Here is a 23,164-nt window from a genome sequence, read left to right on the forward strand (position 1 = left end):
TCATTAAAACAAATATTCTGCCTAACGCTGACATAAACATACGCCCACTTTCATTAATTGTTTAGGACTTGGTGCTCCCGTGCACTCGTCTGTACCGCATCTTAGAAGCAGAAACATGGCTGCCAGGAGATCAGTGAAGGGCGATAAGTCGCTGAAGACTACCAATATGTCCTCTTTTTTTAAAACAACCCAATCTGATAAAATTCCCAAAGATTCAGAGATAGAAAAGGAATCAGAGGGGGAACCCACACAACCTCGAGACGACAGTGTCCCTCTCACAAGGGAAGATTTACGCACACTAGTCTCTAAGCAGGATATCGCTGTTAACTTTGAGAAGTTGTGGGAGAAGATTGACTCTATCCACACATCAGTCACTAACAGTTTGTCAGAGATCAAATCTCACTTGGTGGACATGGGGGGGAGAATTGAGACCCTAGAAGACCAACAGGACTCTATTGTGGGAAACATGGATGAAATGACACAAACAATTTCCTCACAACAACAACTAATAGCGGAATGTCAAGATAAATTGGAGGACCTCGAAAATAGAAGTAGACGTAACAACATCAGACTGAAGGGAATTCCGGAAGAAGTAACTTCTAGAGATCTACCAGCATATCTATCTCAACTCTTCAGCCAGATCACTGAAAAACCAGCTGACTATATTTTCCAGGTGGAAAGGGCTCACAGAGCTTTAAAGGCTAAACCTAAGAACGGCCTTCCTTCCAGGGATGTAGTAATCAGATTAACTTTCTTCCCTGACAAAGAGAAAATACTACAAGCCTCTAGGAGACATCCTACCTTCAAATTTCAGGGGAATGTGATTCAGTTCTTTCAGGACCTAAGCTTGCGAACTCTACAACGCAGGGGTACCTTACGGCCCCTTACGCTTTTGCTCCGGAAACATCAGATACCATATAAGTGGGGCTTCCCCTTTGCGCTCATCATCACCAAAGACTCTAAAATAATAACCCTCAAAGAGCGAGAAGATATTCCTGAAATTTGTAAAGTCCTGGGCTTAGAAGCCCCAGCATTACCACATCTGGAAGCTCCCTCTAATGGCGAGTCAACACAAGAAACCAGACACAAAGCGTTATGGCAGAAAATTAACTATAAAAATCAAAAGACAAAAGAAACTCAAGGAAACGGAACTTGACTCCTCAATGTGAAAGATACCCGAGACTGAGGTAACACTACCAAATTCCGGTTAACGGCCTTGTTGATGGTTGTTTAGAAGCCTTTGAACTTTTCACTAATTACACAAAAACAAACTTTGATGACGCTCATTTGATTGAGGTCATGAGCTGACTTTAGATATGACCTGACTTGTGAGCTGGAGGGGTGCCCTTGCCCCCTCGCAATACTGATTGTTGATTATTTGTTCATTTTCACAATGTTGTCCCCTAGCTGACTGTTTCAGGGACAGGGACCTGTTTTTTATTCTGTTGCATGTAATGTGCTGTTTTTTCTCTAATGTTTCTTTTTACCCCAGTGACAACTTTGTAATGCTCCTTGATACTGAAACTACTACTCCATTAAGACTCCAGCAAGGTAAAGGTTGGAACCAGAAGGTACCAGTTTACGCAGCCCTAACATACACAACATTACCAAACAATGTTCCCTAGAATAACTTTGCTTTCCCATAATGTCAGGGGACTTAACACTGACACCAAACGTAAGATAGCAATGTCCCAATATGCCTCATTGCAGGCAAACTTATTATGTTTACAAGAAACACACCTTCTTAAAGCTAATATCCCAAGGTACTGGGAACGACACTTCACAACCCACTACCATGCCACGGCATCCACCAAGAAAAAGGGAGTCTCTATTTTAATTCATTCCTCTATTAATTTCACACATGTATCTACCACTGAGGACCCAGAAGGGAGATATCTTATTGTCAGGGGTCAGATTTTAGACACTGAGATCACTCTATGCAATGTCTATGCACCCAACGAGAACCAGCACTCATTCTTTCGACATATAGCACACCTATTAACACAATGGTCCCAAACTAAGATCATTTTAGCAGGGGATTTTAATATCACTATGTCCCTGATTAAACATACATCTAATAGCTTTTTGACTAACAAGCAACTCCGACATAATCGACTAGTCAAATCTATTCAAGATCACTTATCACCTCACTCCCTAATAGATACATGGGATACATTATATGGAGTAACTACTGATACTACTTTCTATTCAGCTGCACACAACTCATACGCAAGATTAGACTATGTATATGTTAGCCAGATTCTTCAACCCTTAATACGAAAATCTGACATACATGCCTGTGTATGGTCGGATCATTCCATTGTTTCCCTACAGATAGACGGACTAAGAGATCCATCACGTAACAAAACTTGGACGTTCGACCCTACATATCTTAAAAACCCTCAGGCACACGAAAACACTCTACGAGTATTAACAGAATATTGGACTATCAACACTGACTCCACTTTAAATCCAATAAACATATGGGCAGCACATAAGGTAGTGCTTATCAAAGAAAAAGCTGTCCAAAACAAAAAATACAGAAATCAACTAGAAGAGCTTTATAGGGAAATAAATTTACTAGAGAGACAACACAGACTATCGAAATTGACTTCCACCCTAAATATGCTCCAGACTAAAAAAAAAACTACTAATGTCGATGCTTAACTCCCAAGCTACTAGGGCTACTCAAAAACTGAAATCTCTGTATTTCATTTACGCGAATAAGCCGGATAAATTTATGGCCTACAAAATTAGGGAAAGATGTAGAGCATCAGCCATCCCAGTTATTGAGACCATTCAGGGTACCTCCACTTCACATCCACAGGAAATAGTCGATACATTTGCAACCTATTATGGGGACTTATACGACGGACACAAAGTCATTCATAACACAACAACAGAAACTCTCACTACAGAATTTTTCGCACATTCCCCCTTGCACACAATATCTAGGGAACACAGGGAAACACTTAATGCTAAGATATCTGCGGCGGAGGTGATGGGGGCGATCCGAACCGGGGAAGGCGGCGGGCCCTGACGGGCTTCCAGGGGAATACTATAAACTATTTGGATCCACGCTGCTCCCTCACCTTACCACATTTTGCAACCATATTATGGAGGACAATCCTGTTCCACCGGAACTCTTATATGCTAAAATTGTAGTGATACCTAAACCTGGCAGAAACCATAGACTTTGTAAAAATTATCGCCCGATATCCCTTATAAATCAAGATTTGAAGATCTTTACGAAGATTTTGGCAAATCGCCTTAAACTAATTATACCCCACCTGGTGCTTCCTGATCAGGTGGGATTCATTAAAGATAGGGAGGCTCCGGATAATATCAGAAAGGTGACAAATCTTGTGCAATGGTTGGATAAGACAAAAACGCCTTCTCTGCTCCTGTCATTGGATGCGGAGAAGGCGTTTGATAGAATTGATTGGAAATATATGTTCACCACCCTTGGGAGGATGGGGTTTGATGGTACATTTATAACAGCCTTACAAGCGATATACTCTCTCCCATTCGCCCAGGTAGCCTCAGCTGGATACAAGTCCAAAAGTTTTCCAATCCTAAACGGCACGAGACAGGGTTGCCCTCTTTCACCACTATTATTCGCCCTTTGTATAGAACCACTAGCAGCCAGAATCAGATCTCACCCAGATATCTCGGGGGTCTCTGTAGCAAATTCGGAGTATAAGCTTTCGCTCTTTGCAGACGACATCCTATTAACCATCACCAAGCCACTTATCTCACTCCCCAACCTCTATGGGATCTTAGACACATTTTCAATTATATCAGGATATAAGATAAACACAGATAAATGTGAGGCCCTACCTATCGCTATTCCCCTACACTCTCAAAAATTATTAGAATCAAATTTCGATTTCAAATGGATGAAACATACACTCAAATATCTAGGAATTTTCCTGCCACCACAGACTCATTTATTATATAAATTCAACTATATCCCCCTTTTTAAACAGATCAGACGAGACCTTAGGAAATGGAAAAGTTACAACTTTTCCTGGCTAGGGAGACTTGCAGCTGTCAAAATGACTATTTTACCTAGAATTTTATATCTATTTCGATCACTCCCTATAAAGATCAACAGGCCTGATATAGAAAAGTTGCAAACTGAGCTTCTCTCCTTCATTAGAGGGAGCAAATCTGCTAGAGTATCAAAATTTATAATAAATAGACACAAAACACTAGGAGGGGTTGGAGGACCGCCATTGTTAGATTACTATAAGGCCGCTAGAATAGCACAGGATAAAATGCTTTTACAGAAGTCAACAGATGCATTGTGGCCCAGATTGGAGGCAGAGATGGGAGGCTGGGGTGAACCAGATTCAATCTTCTGGGACAGGAAAATTCAACAATCCACTTCATCCCACCCAACACCATACACTTCAGAGCTTACCTTACATACATGGTCGAAAGTAATATTGGGCAACGATCTAATGCCAAGATTCTCTCTTTCCACCCCAATTCAATATATCTTTCCTGACGAGCTAAGACCACAGTTTAAAAAGTGGGAGAATAAGGGACTGTACCGAGTTGCAGACTTATTAAATAACGGGAAGTCTCTCTCCTTCAATCAACTGCAAGAGAAAGTAGCACCAATACAAATACATTGGTATCTTTACCTCCAACTCAGCTCCTCAGTCAGATCATTTCTCAGAGACACTCAGAAGGGAGCCCTTACTATTTTAGAACTACTTTGTAATAGCCCCCATCGCTCCAAACACACTATTTCCAGACTATACTTGACTATTCAATCTGGTCCACTTAAGACCAAATCCTCGGTTATGACAGCCTGGGAAAGGGACTTGAATATGACTAAAGACCTAGTGGACTGGGAACACCTATTTCAGACCGCTGATAGAGGCCTTTTGAGTGCAGACTTAAAAGAAAACGTTATGAAAACACTTTTCCGATGGTACTTGACACCGGTTAAGACCGCACATATGTCCACACAAGGCAGCAAACTATGCTATCGAGGGTGTGGGGAGGTAGGCACATATCGCCATATGTGGTGGGACTGCGCTGGGGTCAATGCAATCTGGATGAGATTGGCTTCTTTCATGGGTCACCTGATAGGTGAGGAGATCAATTTCACTATACAACAAGCTCTCTTACACGATCACAACACCTTATATAACAAACACTTAAATACCTTTTTCAATATTCTATGTACGGTCACCAGAACATGTATTGCTAAATATTGGAAGACAGGGGTCCCTACCTGGTCTGAAATAATTAATAAGATACAATACACATACAATATATACGAATTGTCATCTGGGATCCTAGACAACAAGGACACATTTCATCAGATCTGGTTCTATTGGATAAATGGGGATGCTTCAGACCGGGATCTACCCAATAGTAGTACCATACCTTGATCAACATGCATTACACACTTAGATTTAAAAGCACTACCATGATAAGCTTATCCAGCTGTTGCTGGATATGTTGTCACCTTTACCCATTTATATTTCCCCCCCCTTTTTTTTTTCAATATAAATTTATGGTATAACTTACCTTCCTTGTCTTACATTGCTCAAGGGGATACGTTCTCCCCCTTTCTATTTTATGTCTCTTAGAGGGAGGTCTAGGACACCATATATGTTATGTTTTACATCATGATTGCGGAGAACTGAGATCTAATTTTTGAATATTTGAGTTATACAAGTTTGAAACTTTATTTGTTATGACAATGTGTATTATTTTCAATTTGTTTGAAAACGTAATTGGCCAATTTTGATGTAAATGTACTTCATAAATCTTTGCAAACTTTAATAAAAAATATTTAAACATAAAAATACAATTAAATTAACTAAACTAAATTACAAAAAAAACCAAACACTAAATTACAAAAAATAAAAAAAAGATTACAAGATTTTTAAGCTAATTACACCTATTCTAAGCCCCCTAATAAAATAATAAACCCCCAAAATAAAAAAAATTCCCTACCCTATTCTAAATTAAAAATAGTTCAAAGCTCTTTTACCTTACAAGCCCTTAAAAGGGCCTTTTGTGGGGGCATGCCCCAAAGAAAACTGCTCTTTTGCCTGAAAAAAACCCACAATACCACCCCCTAACATTACAACCCACCACCCACATACCCTTAATCTAACCCAAACCCCCCTTAAATAAACCTAACACTACCCCCCTGAAGATCTCCCTACCTTGTATTCACCCCGCCGGGCAGAACTCTTCATCCGATCCGGGCGATGTCCAATCAAGCGGCAAAGAAGAATTCTTCATCCCGGTGATGTCTTTCTCCAAGCGGCAGCAAAGTCTTCTTCCATTGGGCAGCATCTTCCATCAAGCGGCATCTTCAATCTTCATTCTTCGCTCCTCCAACGCGGAGCATCCATCCCGGCCGACGACTGAACGACGAATGAGGTACCTTTAAATGACGTCATCCAAGATGGCGTCCGTCGAATTCCGATTGGCTGATAGGATTCTATCAGCCAATCGGAATTAAGGTAGAAAAATCTGATTGGCTGATAGAATCAGCCAATCAGATTCAAGTTCAATCAGATTGGCTGAACCAAGGTTTATTTAGCAGCTAGTTTAGAGAGTTACGGGGCTCCAATAGTCAGCGTAAGGCTTCTTACGGCTGCTTTTTGTGGCGAGGTGAAAATGGAGTAAGATTTCTCCATTTTCGCCACGTAAGTCCTTACGCTGTATATTGGATACCAAACTGCGCGGGTTTGGTATACCTGCCTATGGCCCAAAAAACTACGGGCGACGGCAGAAATATACGCGCGTAACTTCTAGGTTACGCCGTATATAGGATACCAAACCCGCGCAAATATTGGCGTCGCCAGCTTTTGCGGGCGACGATTTTTATCGGATCGACCCCCAGATCGTTGGAGTTGAAGTCAGATTACAGGACTGGATTCCTATTGTAGATATTTTCCACAGTCCAATGTTTGCGGCTAATCTCTCTCCACCTGAACGCTTTTCATTCACACTCGGGTGAACTTTTTCAACAAGAAATGGATAGTTCTCAGCTGTTTCATCTGGCTTTAAATTTACCGAGCTTCTTTGTTATTGGTTCACGTCAAATGACTCAAACTGCCCATTTCCAAACTCGCTACAATAATGACAATGTTAAAGTAAATACAAGATATACCATTTGTGTTACATATAATTACATAATAAATAAATATATCAAACCTATTTCATTTTTTAAAACCTATTCTAAGGCTGCTGCATACGATTGCGGGACATATCATAACAACTATTATGCAATAATAGTAATAATATACAGGTAACAACTAATAAAAACACACAATAACTTCTAAAAACAGTGAATATTATACCATAAAAAACAATAAATATTATACACTGTAAAATTACAAGACTATAGTTATTTAAAAAACATTTTGAAATTAATTTTAAAATTCTTCAAATTCTAGCGTAGGAAGAGACTTATAAATATACTAAACTTAATATAATATAAAGATAACGTATTATGCTAACTGAAACGAAAAATGGCCAAAATATCCTAGTATCTGGTGTTTTCCATATTAGGCTATAAATACTTGTAGGTCTATATCTATATTTAGACCTTTAGGGGTTAGACTTTCCAATAAATGGTTGGTTTCAGCTTTCCTAAGGAGTAGGAGGCGATTACCACTACTATTATTTATATGTTCTAAGACTTTGAACTTAATCCCTACGCTGTTACACTGATGTTTAATTTTACAATGGTGGGATACACTATGTCCCTCTAATCCATTTTTGATATTATTCAGATGTTCATATACCCTTCTTTTTATTTTTATTTTCGTACGCCCAATATAAATCATCCCACAAATGCATGTTAACTGATACACTATATATGTGGAATTACATGTGGTCCTATGGTTAATAGTATATTTGTTAGTTCTATTCCAATTCATAGTTGAATCTGAGCATGTATCAACAATGGGACATAAACAACAATCTTTTTTACCACATTTATAAGTCCCTGGTTTTAATGATAGCCAATTGGAGAAAGTACCCTCACTTTTTTGTACTAAAGGTTTCAATTTTGATGGGGCTATTAGGCTTTTGAGATCCCTATTTTTCTTATATACTTTATCTGGTCGCTCATCAAGTTGTCCTACCAACAGGGGATCAGCTAATAAAATTTTCCAATGTTTGTTTAAAATCGATTTTACACCATATGCCCCTTCACTATATGTTGTAAGGAATTTGGTTTTGTTTTTCTTTTTTTCCAATATAGTTGATTTATCCTTCTTATCTTCTAACAATGTCTGCCTATCACATTCCAACCCTCTTTGTCTTGAATCTTCAATTAGATCTTTCCCATAACCTTTCTGTATGAACTTCTTACTTAATACATCAGCTTCCTGTACAGGGAGTTCAGAATTATTAGGCAAATTAGTATTTTGACCACATCATCCTCTTTATGCATGTTGTCTTACTCCAAGCTGTATAGGCTCGAAAGCCTACTACCAATTAAGCATATTAGGTGATGTGCATCTCTGTAATGAGAAGGGGTGTGGTCTAATGATATCAACACCCTATATCAGGTGTGCATAATTATTAGGCAACTTCCTTTCCTTTGGCAAAATGGGTCAAAAGAAGGACTTGACAGGCTCAGAAAAGTCAAAAATAGTGAGATATCTTGCAGAGGGATGCAGCACTCTTAAAATTGCAAAGCTTCTGAAGCGTGATCATCGAACAATCAAGCGTTTCATTCAAAATAGTCAACAGGGTCGCAAGAAGCGTGTGGAAAAACCAAGGTGCAAAATAACTGCCCATGAACTGAGAAAAGTCAAGCGTGCAGCTGCCAAGATGTCACTTGCCACCAGTTTGGCCATATTTCAGAGCTGCAACATCACTGGAGTGCCCAAAAGCACAAGGTGTGCAATACTCAGAGACATGGCCAAGGTAAGAAAGGCTGAAAGACGACCACCACTGAACAAGACACACAAGCTGAAACGTCAAGACTGGGCCAAGAAATATCTCAAGACTGATTTTTCTAAGGTTTTATGGACTGATGAAATGAGAGTGAGTCTTGATGGGCCAGATGGATGGGCCCGTGGCTGGATTGGTAAAGGGCAGAGAGCTCCAGTCCGACTCAGACGCCAGCAAGGTGGAGGTGGAGTACTGGTTTGGGCTGGTATGATCAAAGATGAGCTTGTGGGGCCTTTTCGGGTTGAGGATGGAGTCAAGCTCAACTCCCAGTCCTACTGCCAGTTTCTGGAAGACACCTTCTTCAAGCAGTGGTACAGGAAGAAGTCTGCATCCTTCAAGAAAAACATGATTTTCATGCAGGACAATGCTCCATCACACGCGTCCAAGTACTCCACAGCGTGGCTGGCAAGAAAGGGTATAAAAGAAGAAAATCTAATGACATGGCCTCCTTGTTCACCTGATCTGAACCCCATTGAGAACCTGTGGTCCATCATCAAATGTGAGATTTACAAGGAGGGAAAACAGTACACCTCTCTGAACAGTGTCTGGGAGGCTGTGGTTGCTGCTGCACGCAATGTTGATGGTGAACAGATCAAAACACTGACAGAATCCATGGATGGCAGGCTTTTGAGTGTCCTTGCAAAGAAAGGTGGCTATATTGGTCACTGATTTGTTTTTGTTTTGTTTTTGAATGTCAGAAATGTATATTTGTGAATGTTGAGATGTTATATTGGTTTCACTGGTAAAAATAAATAATTGAAATGGGTATATATTTGTTTTTTGTTAAGTTGCCTAATAATTATGCACAGTAATAGTCACCTGCACACACAGATATCCCCCTAAAACAGCTATAACTAAAAATAAACTAAAAACTACTTCCAAAACTATTCAGCTTTGATATTAATGAGTTTTTTGGGTTCATTGAGAACATGGTTGTTGTTCAATAATAAAATTAATCCTCAAAAATACAACTTGCCTAATAATTCTGCACTCCCTGTATATAATCATTTTGATAAGTACAGTTTCTACGTATGCGTCTAAATTTGCCACCTGGAATATTATTTTTCCATATAGGTAGGTGGCTACTAAAGGTATGTAGAAAAACTATCCATTTCCAGTTGAAATAGTTCACCCGAGTGTGAACAAAACGCGTTCAGGTGGAGAGCAATACTCCAAAAGATTGTAAACTTTTGTTGGTGAAATTACTCACCTACCGTCGATTAGCCGCAAACATTGGACTGTGGAAAATATCTACAATAGGTATCCAGTCCTGTAATCTGACTTCAACTCCAACGATCTGAATTCCAGTGTAACGGCTTTTATATTATGGGCATGTTTTTCTTGCATATCTTGCAAGTGTGCATTTTTATGGTCAGGGATCTGACTGAATAAAGATAGATACAGTGAATTGCGGATGCACTTGTTTCTTCTTTTTTGCATTACCTCTGCTGATACTTTTTCAGTACTGGTTTGGCTATCTGCTATATGTGGATGGGTGTCTTTCGGTAAGTATGTTTTCATTATTTAAGACACTCTCAGCTATGGTTTGACGCTTTATGTATTAATATAGAGTTTTAAATATATGTATTTTACTTATATTTGCCATGAGTCAGGTCTATGTATATTTCCTTTTGCAGACTGTCAGTTTCAGTTTGTGAAGCATGTTTTAGGAAGTTATTTTTCTTACCTGGGGTATAGTCCTTTTTTTCAAATTGACTGGTTTTTTTTTTTAAATTTCACGGGCAAAATTAGGCTTGCGAGGTCGCAAAATGCTGTTATTTATTGCGTCATTCTTGGTGCGAGAATTCTTTTGGCGTGAAGGTACGTCTTTGATGACACAGGTTCTTCATTTTCGGAGTCTTAGTTCACGCCAGGTTTCCTTGTATGAGGTTGTGTCTGTTATGACGCAAGTTGCGTCATTTCCGGATGTTGGCGTCAATAACATTTTTAACTTCCTTTTGCGTCGTGCGTCATACTTGGCACCAAAATCTTTTGTTTATTTCACCCCACTACCTATATGCCTCTTGCCTTCTATATGTTCAGAGGGCTATGCTGTTAGCATTTTTTCCCATTCCTGAAACTGCGATATAAGGAAATTGTAAATTTTGCTTTAATGTTGTTTTTTCTTTTACATTTTGCAAGATGTCTCAATCTGATCCTGTCTCAGAACCAACTGTTGGAACCCTGCTGCCTGATCACAGTTCTACCAAAGCTAAGTGTATCTGTTCTAAGTTAGCTGAGATTATATCTCCAGCTGTAGTATGTAACAGTTGTCATGATAAGCTTTTGCACACAGAAAAAGTTTCCATCAGTACTAGTGCAGTTTCTGTTCTTTCAACATCTAATGTACATGATATCCCTGTTGATATGACAAATTATATTGCTGATGCGATACAGAAGGCTTTGTCTGCTTTTCTGCCTTCTAATAAACGTAAAAGGTCGTAAAAGGTCTTTTAAAACTTCTCATAAAATTGATTAAATTTCTAATGACCGAGAACATACTGAAATATCCTCCTCTGATGAGGATCTCTCTGATTCAGAACCTTTTGGTTGGATAGCTTAGCGTAACAGGAAACAGATCCTGATTTGTCTAGCATTGTTCATTTGCTTCAACATGCTAATGATTTTATCTGTGATGCTATTTTTGATCCAATCAAAATTGGTGTTAAATCTATGTCTTTAGCTATTTTAGCAAGAAGAGCTTTATGGTTTAAATCTTGGAATCCTGACATGGTATCTAAGTCTAGATTACTATATCTTTCCAAGGTAACAATTTATTTGGTTCTCAGTTGGATTCAATTATTTCAACTATCACTGGAGGGAAGGGAGTTTTTTTGCCTCAGGATAAAAGATCTAAGGGTAAATCTAAAACTTCTAATAGTTTTCGTTCTTTTCAACAGAATAAGGAACAGAAAACCAATCCTTCCTCTAAAGACTCTGGTTCCATTTGGAAACCTTCTTCAAGTTGGAATAAATCCAAGCCTTTTAAGAAACCAAAGCCAGCCCCCAAGTCTGAATGAAGGTGCGGCTCTCGATCCAGTTCAGCTGGTGGGGGGCAGATTGAAATTATTCCAAGACATTTGGGCAGATTCTGTTCAAAATCAGTGGATTCAGAGTATTGTCTCTCAAGGGTATCGAATAGGATTCAGAGTAAGACCGCCTGTGAGAATATTCTTTCTCTCTCACGTTCCAGCAAATCCAGTGAAGGCTCAGGCTTTTCTGAAGTGTGTTTCAGATCTAGAGCTTTCAGGGGTAATAATTCCAGTTCCTTTTCAGGAACAGGGTCATGGGTTTTATTCAAATCTATTCATTGTCCCAAAGAAAGAAAATTCATTCAGGCCAGTTCTGGATCTGAAGTTTTTGAATCGTTTTCTAAGAGTCCCAACTTTCAAGATGGTGACTATGAGGACTATTTTGCCTTTTGTTCAGCAAGGTCAATATATGTCCACGATAGACTTACAGGATGCATATCTTCACATTCCGATTCATCCAGACCATTATCGGTTTCTGAGATTCTCTTTTCTAGACAAGCATTATCAATTTGTCGCTCTTCCATTTGGCCTAGCAACAGCTCCAAGAATCTTTTTGAAGGTTCTCAGTGCCCTTCTATCTGTAATCAGAGATCAGGGTATTGCAGTGTTTCCTTATGTACCCTTTTTAGGTTTCCAGATAGATTCAGTGTCCATGACTCTCGGCTAGATTTGGAGTTTGGCGGTAAAAGGGCTGTTAACGCTCCGCGGGTTTTTTTCTGGCCGCACCATAAATTTAACTCTGGTATCGAGAGTTCAAACAAATGCTGCGTTAGGCTCCAAAAAAGGAGCGTAGAGCATTTTTACCGCAAATACAACTCTCGATACCAGAGTTGCTTACGGACGCGGCCGGCCTCAAAAACGTGCTCGTGCACGATTCTCCCATAGGAAACAATGGGGCTGTTTGAGCTGAAAAAAAACCTAACACCTGCAAAAAAGCAGCGTTCAGCTCCTAACGCAGCCCCATTGTTTCCTATGGGGAAACACTTCCTACGTCTGCACCTAACACTCTAACATGTACCCCGAGTCTAAACACCCCTAGCCTTACACTTATTAACCCCTAATCTGCCGCCCCCGCTATCGCTGACCCCTGCATTACACTTTTAACCCCTAATCTGCCGCTCCGTAAACCGCCGCCACCTACGTTATCCCTATGTACCCCTAATCTGCTGCCCTAACATCGCCGACCCCTATGTTATATTTATTAACCCCTAATCTGCCCCCCACAACGTCGCCGACACCTACCTACACTTATTAACCCCTAATCTGCCGACCGGACCTGAGCGCTACTATAATAAAGTTATTAACCCCTAATCCGCCTCACTAACCCTATCATAAATAGTATTAACCCCTAATCTGCCCTCCCTAACATCGCCGACACCTACCTTCAATTATTAACCCCTAATCTGCCGACCGGAGCTCACCGCTATTCTAATAAATGTATTAACCCCTAAAGCTAAGTCTAACCCTAACACTAACACCCCCCTAAGTTAAATATAATTTTTATCTAACGAAATAAATTAACTCTTATTAAATAAATGATTCCTATTTAAAGCTAAATACTTACCTGTAAAATAAATCCTAATATAGCTACAATATAAATTACATTTATATTATAGCTATTTTAGGATTAATATTTATTTTACAGGTAACTTTGTATTTATTTTAACCAGGTACAATAGCTATTAAATAGTTAAGAACTATTTAATAGTTACCTAGTTAAAATAATTACAAATTTACCTGTAAAATAAATCCTAACCTAAGTTATAATTAAACCTAACACTACCCTATCAATAAAATAATTAAATAAACTACCTACAATTACCTACAATTAACCTAACACTACACGATCAATAAATTAATTAAACACAATTGCTACAAATAAATACAATTAAATAAACTATCTAAAGTACAAAAAATAAAAAAGAACTAAGTTACAGAAAATAAAAAAATATTTACAAACATAAGAAAAATATTACAACAATTTTAAACTAATTACACCTACTCTAAGCCCCCTAATAAAATAACAAAGACCCCCAAAATAAAAAATTCCCTACCCTATTCTAAAATACAAAAATTACAAGCTCTTTTACCTTACCAGCCCTGAACAGGGCCCTTTGCGGGGCATGCCCCAAGAATTTCAGCTCTTTTGCCTGTAAAAAAAAACATACAATACCCCCCCCCCAACATTACAACCCACCACCCACATACCCCTAATCTAACCCAAACCCCCTTAAATAAACCTAACACTAATCCCCTGAAGATCTTCCTACCTTGTCTTCACCATCCAGGTATCACCGATCCGTCCTGGCTCCAAGATCTTCATCCAACCCAAGCGGGGGTTGGCGATCCATAATCCGGTGCTCCAAAGTCTTCCTCCTATCCGGCAAGAAGAGGACATCCGGACCGGCAAACATCTTCTCCAGAAAATTCCTACCTTAATTCCGATTGGCTGATAGAATCCTATCAGCCAATCGGAATTCGAGGGACGCCATCTTGGATGACGTCCCTTAAAGGAACCGTCATTCGTCGTCTAGTCGTCGGAAGAAGAGGATGGATCCGCGCTGGAGGTCTTCAAGATGGAGCCGGTCGTCATCGGATGGAAGAACATAGAAGATGCCGCTTGGAGAAGATGTTTGCCGGTCCGGATGTCCTCTTCTTGCCGGATAGGAGGAAGACTTTGGAGCACCGGATTATGGATCGCCAACCCCCGCTTGGGTTGGATGAAGATCTTGGAGCCAGGATGGATCGGTGATACCTGGATGGTGAAGACAAGGTAGGAAGATCTTCAGGGGATTAGTGTTAGGTTTATTTAAGGGGGTTTGGGTTAGATTAGGGGTATGTGGGTGGTGGGTTGTAATGTTGGGGGGGGGGTATTGTATGTTTTTTTTACAGGCAAAAGAGCTGAAATTCTTGGGGCATGCCCCGCAAAGGGCCCTGTTCAGGGCTGGTAAGGTAAAAGAGCTTGTAATTTTTGTATTTTAGAATAGGGTAGGGAATTTTTTATTTTGGGGGTCTTTGTTATTTTATTAGGGGGCTTAGAGTAGGTGTAATTAGTTTAAAATTGTTGTAATATTTTGCTTATGTTTGTAAATATTTTTTTATTTTCTGTAACTTAGTTCTTTTTTATTTTTTGTACTTTAGATAGTTTATTTAATTGTATTTATTTGTAGCAATTGTGTTTAATTAATTTATTGATAGTGTAGTGTTAGGTTAATTGTAGGTAATTGTAGGTAGTTTATTTAATTATTTTATTGATAGGGTAGTGTTAGGTTTAATTATATCTTAGGTTAGGATTTATTTTACAGGTAAATTTGTAATTATTTTAACTAGGTAACTATTAAATAGTTCTTAACTATTTAATAGCTATTGTACCTGGTTAAAATAAATACAAAGTTACCTGTAAAATAAATATTAATCCTAAAATAGCTATAATATAAATGTAATTTATATTGTAGCTATATTAGGATTTATTTTACAGGTAAGTATTTAGCTTTAAATAGGAATCATTTATTTAATAAGAGTTAATTTATTTCGTTAGATAAAAATTATATTTAACTTAGGGGGGTGTTAGTGTTAGGGTTAGACTTAGCTTTAGGGGTTAATACATTTATTAGAATAGCGGTGAGCTCCGGTCGTCAGATTAGGGGTTAATAATTGAAGGTAGGTGTCGGCGATGTTAGGGAGGGCAGATTAGGGGTTAATACTATTTATGATAGGGTTAGTGAGGCGGATTAGGGGTTAATAACTTTATTATAGTAGCGCTCAGGTCCGCTCGGCAGATTAGGGGTTAATAAGTGTAGGTAGGTGTCGGCGACGTTGTGGGGGGCAGATTAGGGGTTAATAAATATAACATAGGGGTCGGCGATGTTAGGGGCAGAAGATTAGGGGTACATAGGGATAACGTAGGTGGCGGCGATTTGCGGTCGGAAGATTAGGGGTTAATTATTTTAAGTAGCTTGCGGCGACGTTGTGTGGGGCAAGTTAGGGGTTAATAAATATAATATAGGGGTCGGCGGGGTTAGGGGCAGCAGATTAGGGGTACATAAGTATAACGTAGGTGGCGGTCGGCAGATTAGGGGTTAAAAATTTTAATCGAGTGGCGGCGATGTGGGGGGACCTCGGTTTAGGGGTACATAGGTAGTTTATGGGTGTTAGTGTAGTTTAGGGTACAGTAGTTAAGAGCTTTATGAACCGGCGTTAGCCAGAAAGCTCTTAACTCCTGCTTTTTTCAGGCGGCTGGAATCTTGTCGTTAGAGCTCTAACGCTCACTGCAGAAACGACTCTAAATACCAGCGTTAGAAAGATCCCATTGAAAAGATAGGCTACGCAAATGGCGTAGGGGGATCTGCGGTATGGAAAAGTCGCGGCTGTAAAGTGAGCGTTAGACCCTTTAATCACTGACTCCAAATACCAGCGGGCGGCCAAAACCAGCGTTAGGAGCCTCTAACGCTGGTTTTGACGGCTACCGCCGAACTCTAAATCTAGGCCTCTGTCTTTAACAGACAAGAGACATATTAAAAACATAAATGTGACAATAGTCACTAGAGGGCGCTAATATGACGATGTGTACTATTTAGATATCTTAATACATCCCTAAGGTGAAGCTCACCATAAATGAACACAGTATTATATGATATTCCACACACTCAAATGATTAATAAAAAACAAGTGGTCCCTTGTGAGTATCAATGTTATAAAGTTAGTGGTGCTATTGCTATTCAAAATACACAAATGTAAAATGGATACAAAAATATAAATGATAAAAATTGTAAGAGAAGCAGCACCTCTAAACAGACCAGTCCATAATTTGACATGGAAATCCCTATAGACGAAAAATGAATCTCTGCAGACTCCTTCTATCCCTCTCAGACAGCAGATGAATCTGTGAAAGTGGGAAACAAACAGAAACAACCCATGTGTGTATCCGCAGCAAGAAAGGCCCAAACTCGCACAAGTATTCTATGTCCAGGGTACTCACACTTTTGCTGAGCACACCTATGTGCTGGTAGATACAGACTGGTTATCAGAGCTAACCAGCTCGCTCTCTCCGGTCAACACTCTCCCTGCAGCGGTGGACACTCTCCTGGCTGCTTAGAGTGGTTTCAGGTTGTCGAAACCTTCAGTCTCAATCATTCCCTTCAGTGGCTATGTGCATCTCATGACTGCAGCATCGGACGCGATCCCCTTTGCTCGTTTTCATATGAGACCTCTACAGATTTATATGCTGAATCAATGGTGCAGGGAATATGCTCAGATATCACAATTGATATACTTAAATCCCAACATTCAACTCTCTCTGACTTGATTGTTAGACCATCATCGTATAGTTCAAGGGGCTTCTTTTTTTCCTCCTATCTGGACTGTGATCACAACAGATGCAAGTCTTTCAGGTTGGGGAGCTGTCTGGGGATCTCTGAGAGCACAAGGGGTTTGGAAACCTCAAGAGGTGAGGTTACCAATCAATATTTTAGAATGTGCTATTTTCAGGGCTCTTTAGGTTTGGCCTCTGTTAAAGAGAGAACCATTCATTTGTTTTCAGATGGACAATATCACAACTGTGGCATATGTCAATCATCAGGGTGGGACTCACAGTCCTCTAGCTATGAAAGAAGTATCTTGGATACTTTCTTGGGCAGAATCCAGCTCTTGTCTCATTTCTGCGGTGCATATCCCAGGTGTAGACAATTGGGAAGCAGATTATCTCAGCCGTCAGACCTTACATCCGGGGGAGTGGTCTCTCCATCCAGATGTATTTTGTCAGATTGTACGGATGTGGGGACTTCCAGAAATAGATCTGATGGCTTCTCATCAAAACAAGAAACTTCACAGGGACCTATCCAGGTCCAGGGATCCTTAGGCGGAGATGGTGGGTGCTTTAGCACTTACCTGATAAATTCATTTCTTTCATATTGGCAAGAGTCCATGAGACCCACCCTTTTTCTAGTGGTTATGATTTTTTGTATAAAAGCACAATTATATTTCCAGTTCCTCTTTTTTGTATGCTTTTTTTTACTCCTTTTTCTATCACCCCACTACTTGGCTATTCGGTAAACTGAATTGTGGGTGTGGTGAGAGGGTGTATTTATAGACATTTTGAGGTTTTGGAAACTTTGCCCCTCCTGGTAGGATTGTATATCCCATACGTCACTAGCTCATGGACTCTTGCCAATATGAAAGAAATTAATTTATCAGGTAAGTTCTTACATAAATTATGTTTTTCTGAAAATTAATGCTACAACGTCACCAATGATACCTGTGTAACTTGCTGTATCCTCTGTATGCAGATTCTCCACAGAAATCAGATCCGGCCTTGTGGAAGTAATCTCACCTCCTGCTACCTATTATCCAGAACTTAATAATTTAAAAGAAACTTTTGGAGACTCAAAAGAGAGAGTAAGGTAAGAATACAATTTTAATTAAGTTTTTTTTGCCACCATTGTTTTATTTTCGCTAATCTTTTACTTTATTTTAGAACTATCCGCAGCTAATATGAAATGTTCTGGTAATTGTATTTCTTAGTAGAAAACAGAGGAATGAAAATGTTTACAACTGGAATAAAGGGAAAATTCACTTTCCTGTACCGCTATCAACAATGATAGTAAATATATTTTGTCTTAAAGGCACTGGTCGTTCAATAGGTCTTTTTTTTTTATAGTGCGGTCTTGCCACCAGCGGCAAGACCGCATTATTTCTGGAGGCCTACAGGAGGGAGGGAGGTCAAAATAACACAGTCTTGCCACTACGGGAGAAACCCGCGCTTATATGTGTTGAAATACCATTAACGACCATCGACATACAGAGTACATTGTGATCGTTAAGGGGTTATGATCAGTTTTATTTATATATGTATTATAGATATCATCAATTAATTTATAGAGGTTGAATATTGTAGAGCAGTCCAGAGATTCACCAATTGAATAGTGGAAATACAGAAGGAAATGTGGCTCCTTATATGATGATGGTTTCATGTAAAAGCCTGTTCTTGCCTATTCAGGAGGTGCTGGGACAAAAGCGCATTGCCCTTTTAAAATAATGTTTGCTTTTAAGTACAGTAATGAATAATTTGATATTGGCCGGTAAATAAAATCTCTCCTACACAATTACTTGTTATGCACATATTTCAGTAGTAAATTTCCTGCTGGCTGAAAGGAGCAGTAAACACCTTGAGATGGTTAAATAAAATGTTTAGAACAACTTTGAAATAAATTTCAGTTTTTATTTTGTTTCCTTTTTATGTAGTTTAGTTCTAAAATGTGTGTTTTTTCTAATTCTCAGAACTTGAAATGCACCCTGCTGACTTCTCAAAGTTAACTTTGTTACATATCTTTCTTTAATTGGCTTTATCTGATAACAACTGCAAAACAATGCATTTATACTAATAGCATTACTATGGCTAGCCTTGTTGTCTGCAGACTGAAGCCCAGATTGGCTCAACCAAATAAGGCAAGTAATGGGTGGAGTTCAGCTACTATAGCATTTGCGGTAAAATAATGTTTATTTGTTTTAAAACCATTTATACTTTGCTGATATGTTATTCTATAGCACCATATATTACAAGGTGTTTACTGTCCCTTTAATAATTTATTACAGCTTCTAATGCTGATGGTAAATTGTCTGTTTGGAGCTCCCATATACCCTTAATGATTTGGGCAATAACAGTAACTGTGTATGGAATTCAGCATTGTTATTATTTTGTTTTTATTGCAGGTGGCGAACAAAGCAGAATTTGGACTATTGTTTTCTCATGATGTATGCTCAGAGAAAGGGTATTTATTACATCCAGGTAAATATAATGTGTATGTTGTAACAAAAATAATACAATAATAACAGGACAAAAACTTATGTAACTTTTTTCTAGCATCTTACTTTATCCAGCTTGAATTCAAAAACAATTATTATACGCCTAGATTTAGAGTTCTGCGGCCAAAGGGGTGCGTTAGCTACGCATGCTTTTTTCCCCACGCACCTTTTAAATACCGCTGGTATTTAGAGTTCACAGAATGGCTGGGTTTTCAGTGCGTTAGGCTCCAAAAAGGGAGCGTAGAGCATAATTTAACGCCACTGCAACTCTAGATACCGGCGGTGCTTACAGACGCGGCCAGCTTCAAAAATGTGCTCGTGCACGATATCCCCATAGAAAACAATGGGGCAGTTTGAGCTGAAAAAAAAACCTAACACCTGCAAAAAAGCCGCGTTCAGCTCCTAACGCAGCCCCATTGTTTTCTATGGGGAAACACTTCCTACGTCTGCACCTCACACTCTAACATGTACCCCGAGTCTAAACACCCCTAGCCTTACACTTATTAACCCCTAATCTGCTGTCCCCGCTATCGCTGCATATTATTTTTAACCCCTAATCTGCCGCTCCGTAAACCGCCGCTACTTACATTATCCCTATGTACCCCTAATCTGCTGCCCCTAACACCGCCGACCCCTATATTATATTAATTAACCCCTAATCTGACCCCCACAACGTCGCCTCCACCTGCCTACACTTATTAACCCCCAATCTGCCGACCGGACCGCGCCGCTATTATAATAAAGTTATTAACCCCTAATCCGCCTCACTCCCGCCTCAATAACCCTATAATAAATAGTATTAACCCCTAATCTGCCCTCCCTAACATCGCCGACACCTAACTTCAAACATTAACCCCTAATCTGCCGACTGGAGCTCACCGCTATTCTAATAAATGTATTAACCCCTAAAGCTAATTCTAACCCTAACACCCCCCTAAGTTAAATTAACTCTTATTAAATAAATTATTCCTATTTAAAGCTAAATACTTACCGGTAAAATAAACCCTAATATAGCTACAATATAAATTATAATTATATTATAGCTATTTTAGGATTTATATTTATTTTACAGGTAACTTTGTATTTATTTTAACCAGGTACAATAGCTTTTAAATAGTTAAGAACTATTTAATAGCTAAAATAGTTAAAATAATTACAAAATTACCTGTAAAATAAATCCTAACCTAAGTTACAATTAAACCTAACACTACACTATCAATAAATTAATTAAATACAATACCTACAATTATCTACAATTAAACCTAACACTACACTATCAATAAATTAATTAAATAAAATACCTACAATTATCTACAATTAAACCTAACACTACACTATCAATAAATTAATTAAATACAATATCTACAAATAAATACAATGAAATAAACTAACTAAAGTACAAAAAATAAAAAAGAACTAAGTTATCCTATTCTAAATTACCAAAGTTCAAAGCTCTTTTACCTTACCAGCCCTGAACAGGGCCCTTTGCGGGGCATGCCCCAAAGAATTCAGCTCTTTTGCCTGTAAAAAAAACATACAATACCCCCCCACAACATTACAACCCACCACCCACATACCCCTAATCTAACCCAAACCCCCCTTAAATAAACCTAACACTAAGCCCCTGTTCCGATCAGCCAATAGAATGCGAGCTCAATCTGATTGGCTGATTGGATCAGCCAATCGGATTGAACTTGATTCTGATTGGCTGATTCCATCAGCCAATCAGAATTTTCCTACCTTAATTCCGATTGGCTGATAGAATCCTATCAGCCAATCGGAATTCAAGGGATGCCATCTTGGATGACGTCCCTTAAAGGAACCGTCATTCGTCGGGAAGTCGTCGGAAGAAGAAGATGGGTCCACGGTGGAGGTCTTCAAGATGGAGCCGGTCGTCATCGGATGAAGATAGAAGATGCCGCTTGGATCAAGATGGTTGCCGGTCCGGATCGCCTCTTCTTCCCGGATAGGATGAAAGCTTCGGAGCCTCTTCTGGACCTCTTCAGCCGCCGGATTATGGATCGCCAGCCCCCGCTTGGGCTTGGATGAAGATTTTGGAGCCTGGAACGATCGGTGATACCTGGTATGGTTAAGATAAGGTAGGAAGATCTTCAGGGGCTTAGTGTTAGGTTTATTTAAGGGGGGTTTGGGTTAGATTAGGGGTATGTGGGTGGTGGGTTGTAATGTTGGGGGGGGTATTGTATGGGTTTTTTTACAGGCAAAAGAGCTGAATTCTTTGGGGCATGCCCCGCAAAGGGCCCTTTTAAGGGCTGGTAAGGTAAAAGAGCTTTGAACTTTTGTAATTTAGAATAGGGTAGGGCATTTTTTTTATTTTGGGGGTCTTTGTTATTTTATTAGGGGGCTTAGAGTAGGTGTAATTAGTTTAAAATTGTTGTAATATTTTTCTAATGTTTGTAAATATTTTTTTCTTTTTTGTAACTTAGTTCTTTTTTATTTTTTGTACTTTAGTTAGTTAATGTAATTGTATTTATTTGTAGGTATTGCATGTAATTAATTTATTGATAGTGTAGTGTTAGGTTTAATTGTAGATAATTGTAGGTATTTTATTTAATTAATTTATTGATAGTGTAGTGTTAGGTTTAATTGTAACTTAGGTTAGGATTTATGTTACAGGTAATTTTGTAATTATTTTAACTATTTTAGCTATTAAATAGTTCTTAACTATTTAATAGCTATTGTACCTGGTTAAAATAAATACAAAGTTACCTGTAAAATAAATATAAATCCTAAAATAGCTATAATATAATTATAATTTATATTGTAGCTATATTAGGGTTTATTTTACAGGTAAGTATTTAGCTTTAAATAGGAATAGTTTATTTAATAAGAGTTAATTTATTTCGTTAGATTTACATTATATTTAACTTAGGGGGGTGTTAGGGTTAGACTTAGCTTTAGGGGTTAATCCATTTATTACAGTAGCGGCGAGATTCAGTCGGCAGATTAGGGGTTAATAATTGAAGTTAGGTGTCGGCGATGTTAGGGAGGGCAGATTAGGGGTTAATACTATTTATTATAGGGTTATTGAGGCGGGAGTGAGGTGGATTAGGGGTTAATAACTTTATTATAGTAGCGGTGTGGTCCGCTCGGCAGATTAGGGGTTAATAAGTGTAGGCAGGTGGAGGCGACGTTGAGGGGGGCAGATTAGGGGTTAATAAATATAATATAGGGGTCGGCGGTGTTAGGGGCAGCAGATTAGGGGTACATAAGGATAACGTAAGTGGCGGCACTTTGCGGTCGGCAGATTAGGGGTTAATTATTGTAGGTAGCTGGCGGCGACGTTGTGGGGGGCAGGTTAGGGGTTAATAAATATAATATAGGGGTCGGCGGTGTTAGGGGCAGCAGATTAGGGGTACATAAGT

General features: G+C 39.0%; 1 protein-coding gene across 1 annotated transcript in view; it reads left to right on the plus strand.

Annotated features, from left to right (window-relative positions):
* The window catches only part of MGAT4A (alpha-1,3-mannosyl-glycoprotein 4-beta-N-acetylglucosaminyltransferase A), a 429,885-nt gene that overhangs the window by 263,014 nt on the left and 143,707 nt on the right, over window positions 1–23,164 (plus strand). Inside the window, exons 7-8 of the mRNA XM_053707698.1 lie at window positions 18,266–18,379; window positions 19,689–19,764. Of these exons, the coding sequence (XP_053563673.1) occupies window positions 18,266–18,379; window positions 19,689–19,764 (190 nt within the window). The remainder of the gene's footprint in view (window positions 1–18,265; window positions 18,380–19,688; window positions 19,765–23,164) is intronic.

Source organism: Bombina bombina, chromosome 3, assembly GCF_027579735.1.
Source record: "Bombina bombina isolate aBomBom1 chromosome 3, aBomBom1.pri, whole genome shotgun sequence".
NCBI lineage: Eukaryota > Metazoa > Chordata > Amphibia > Anura > Bombinatoridae > Bombina > Bombina bombina.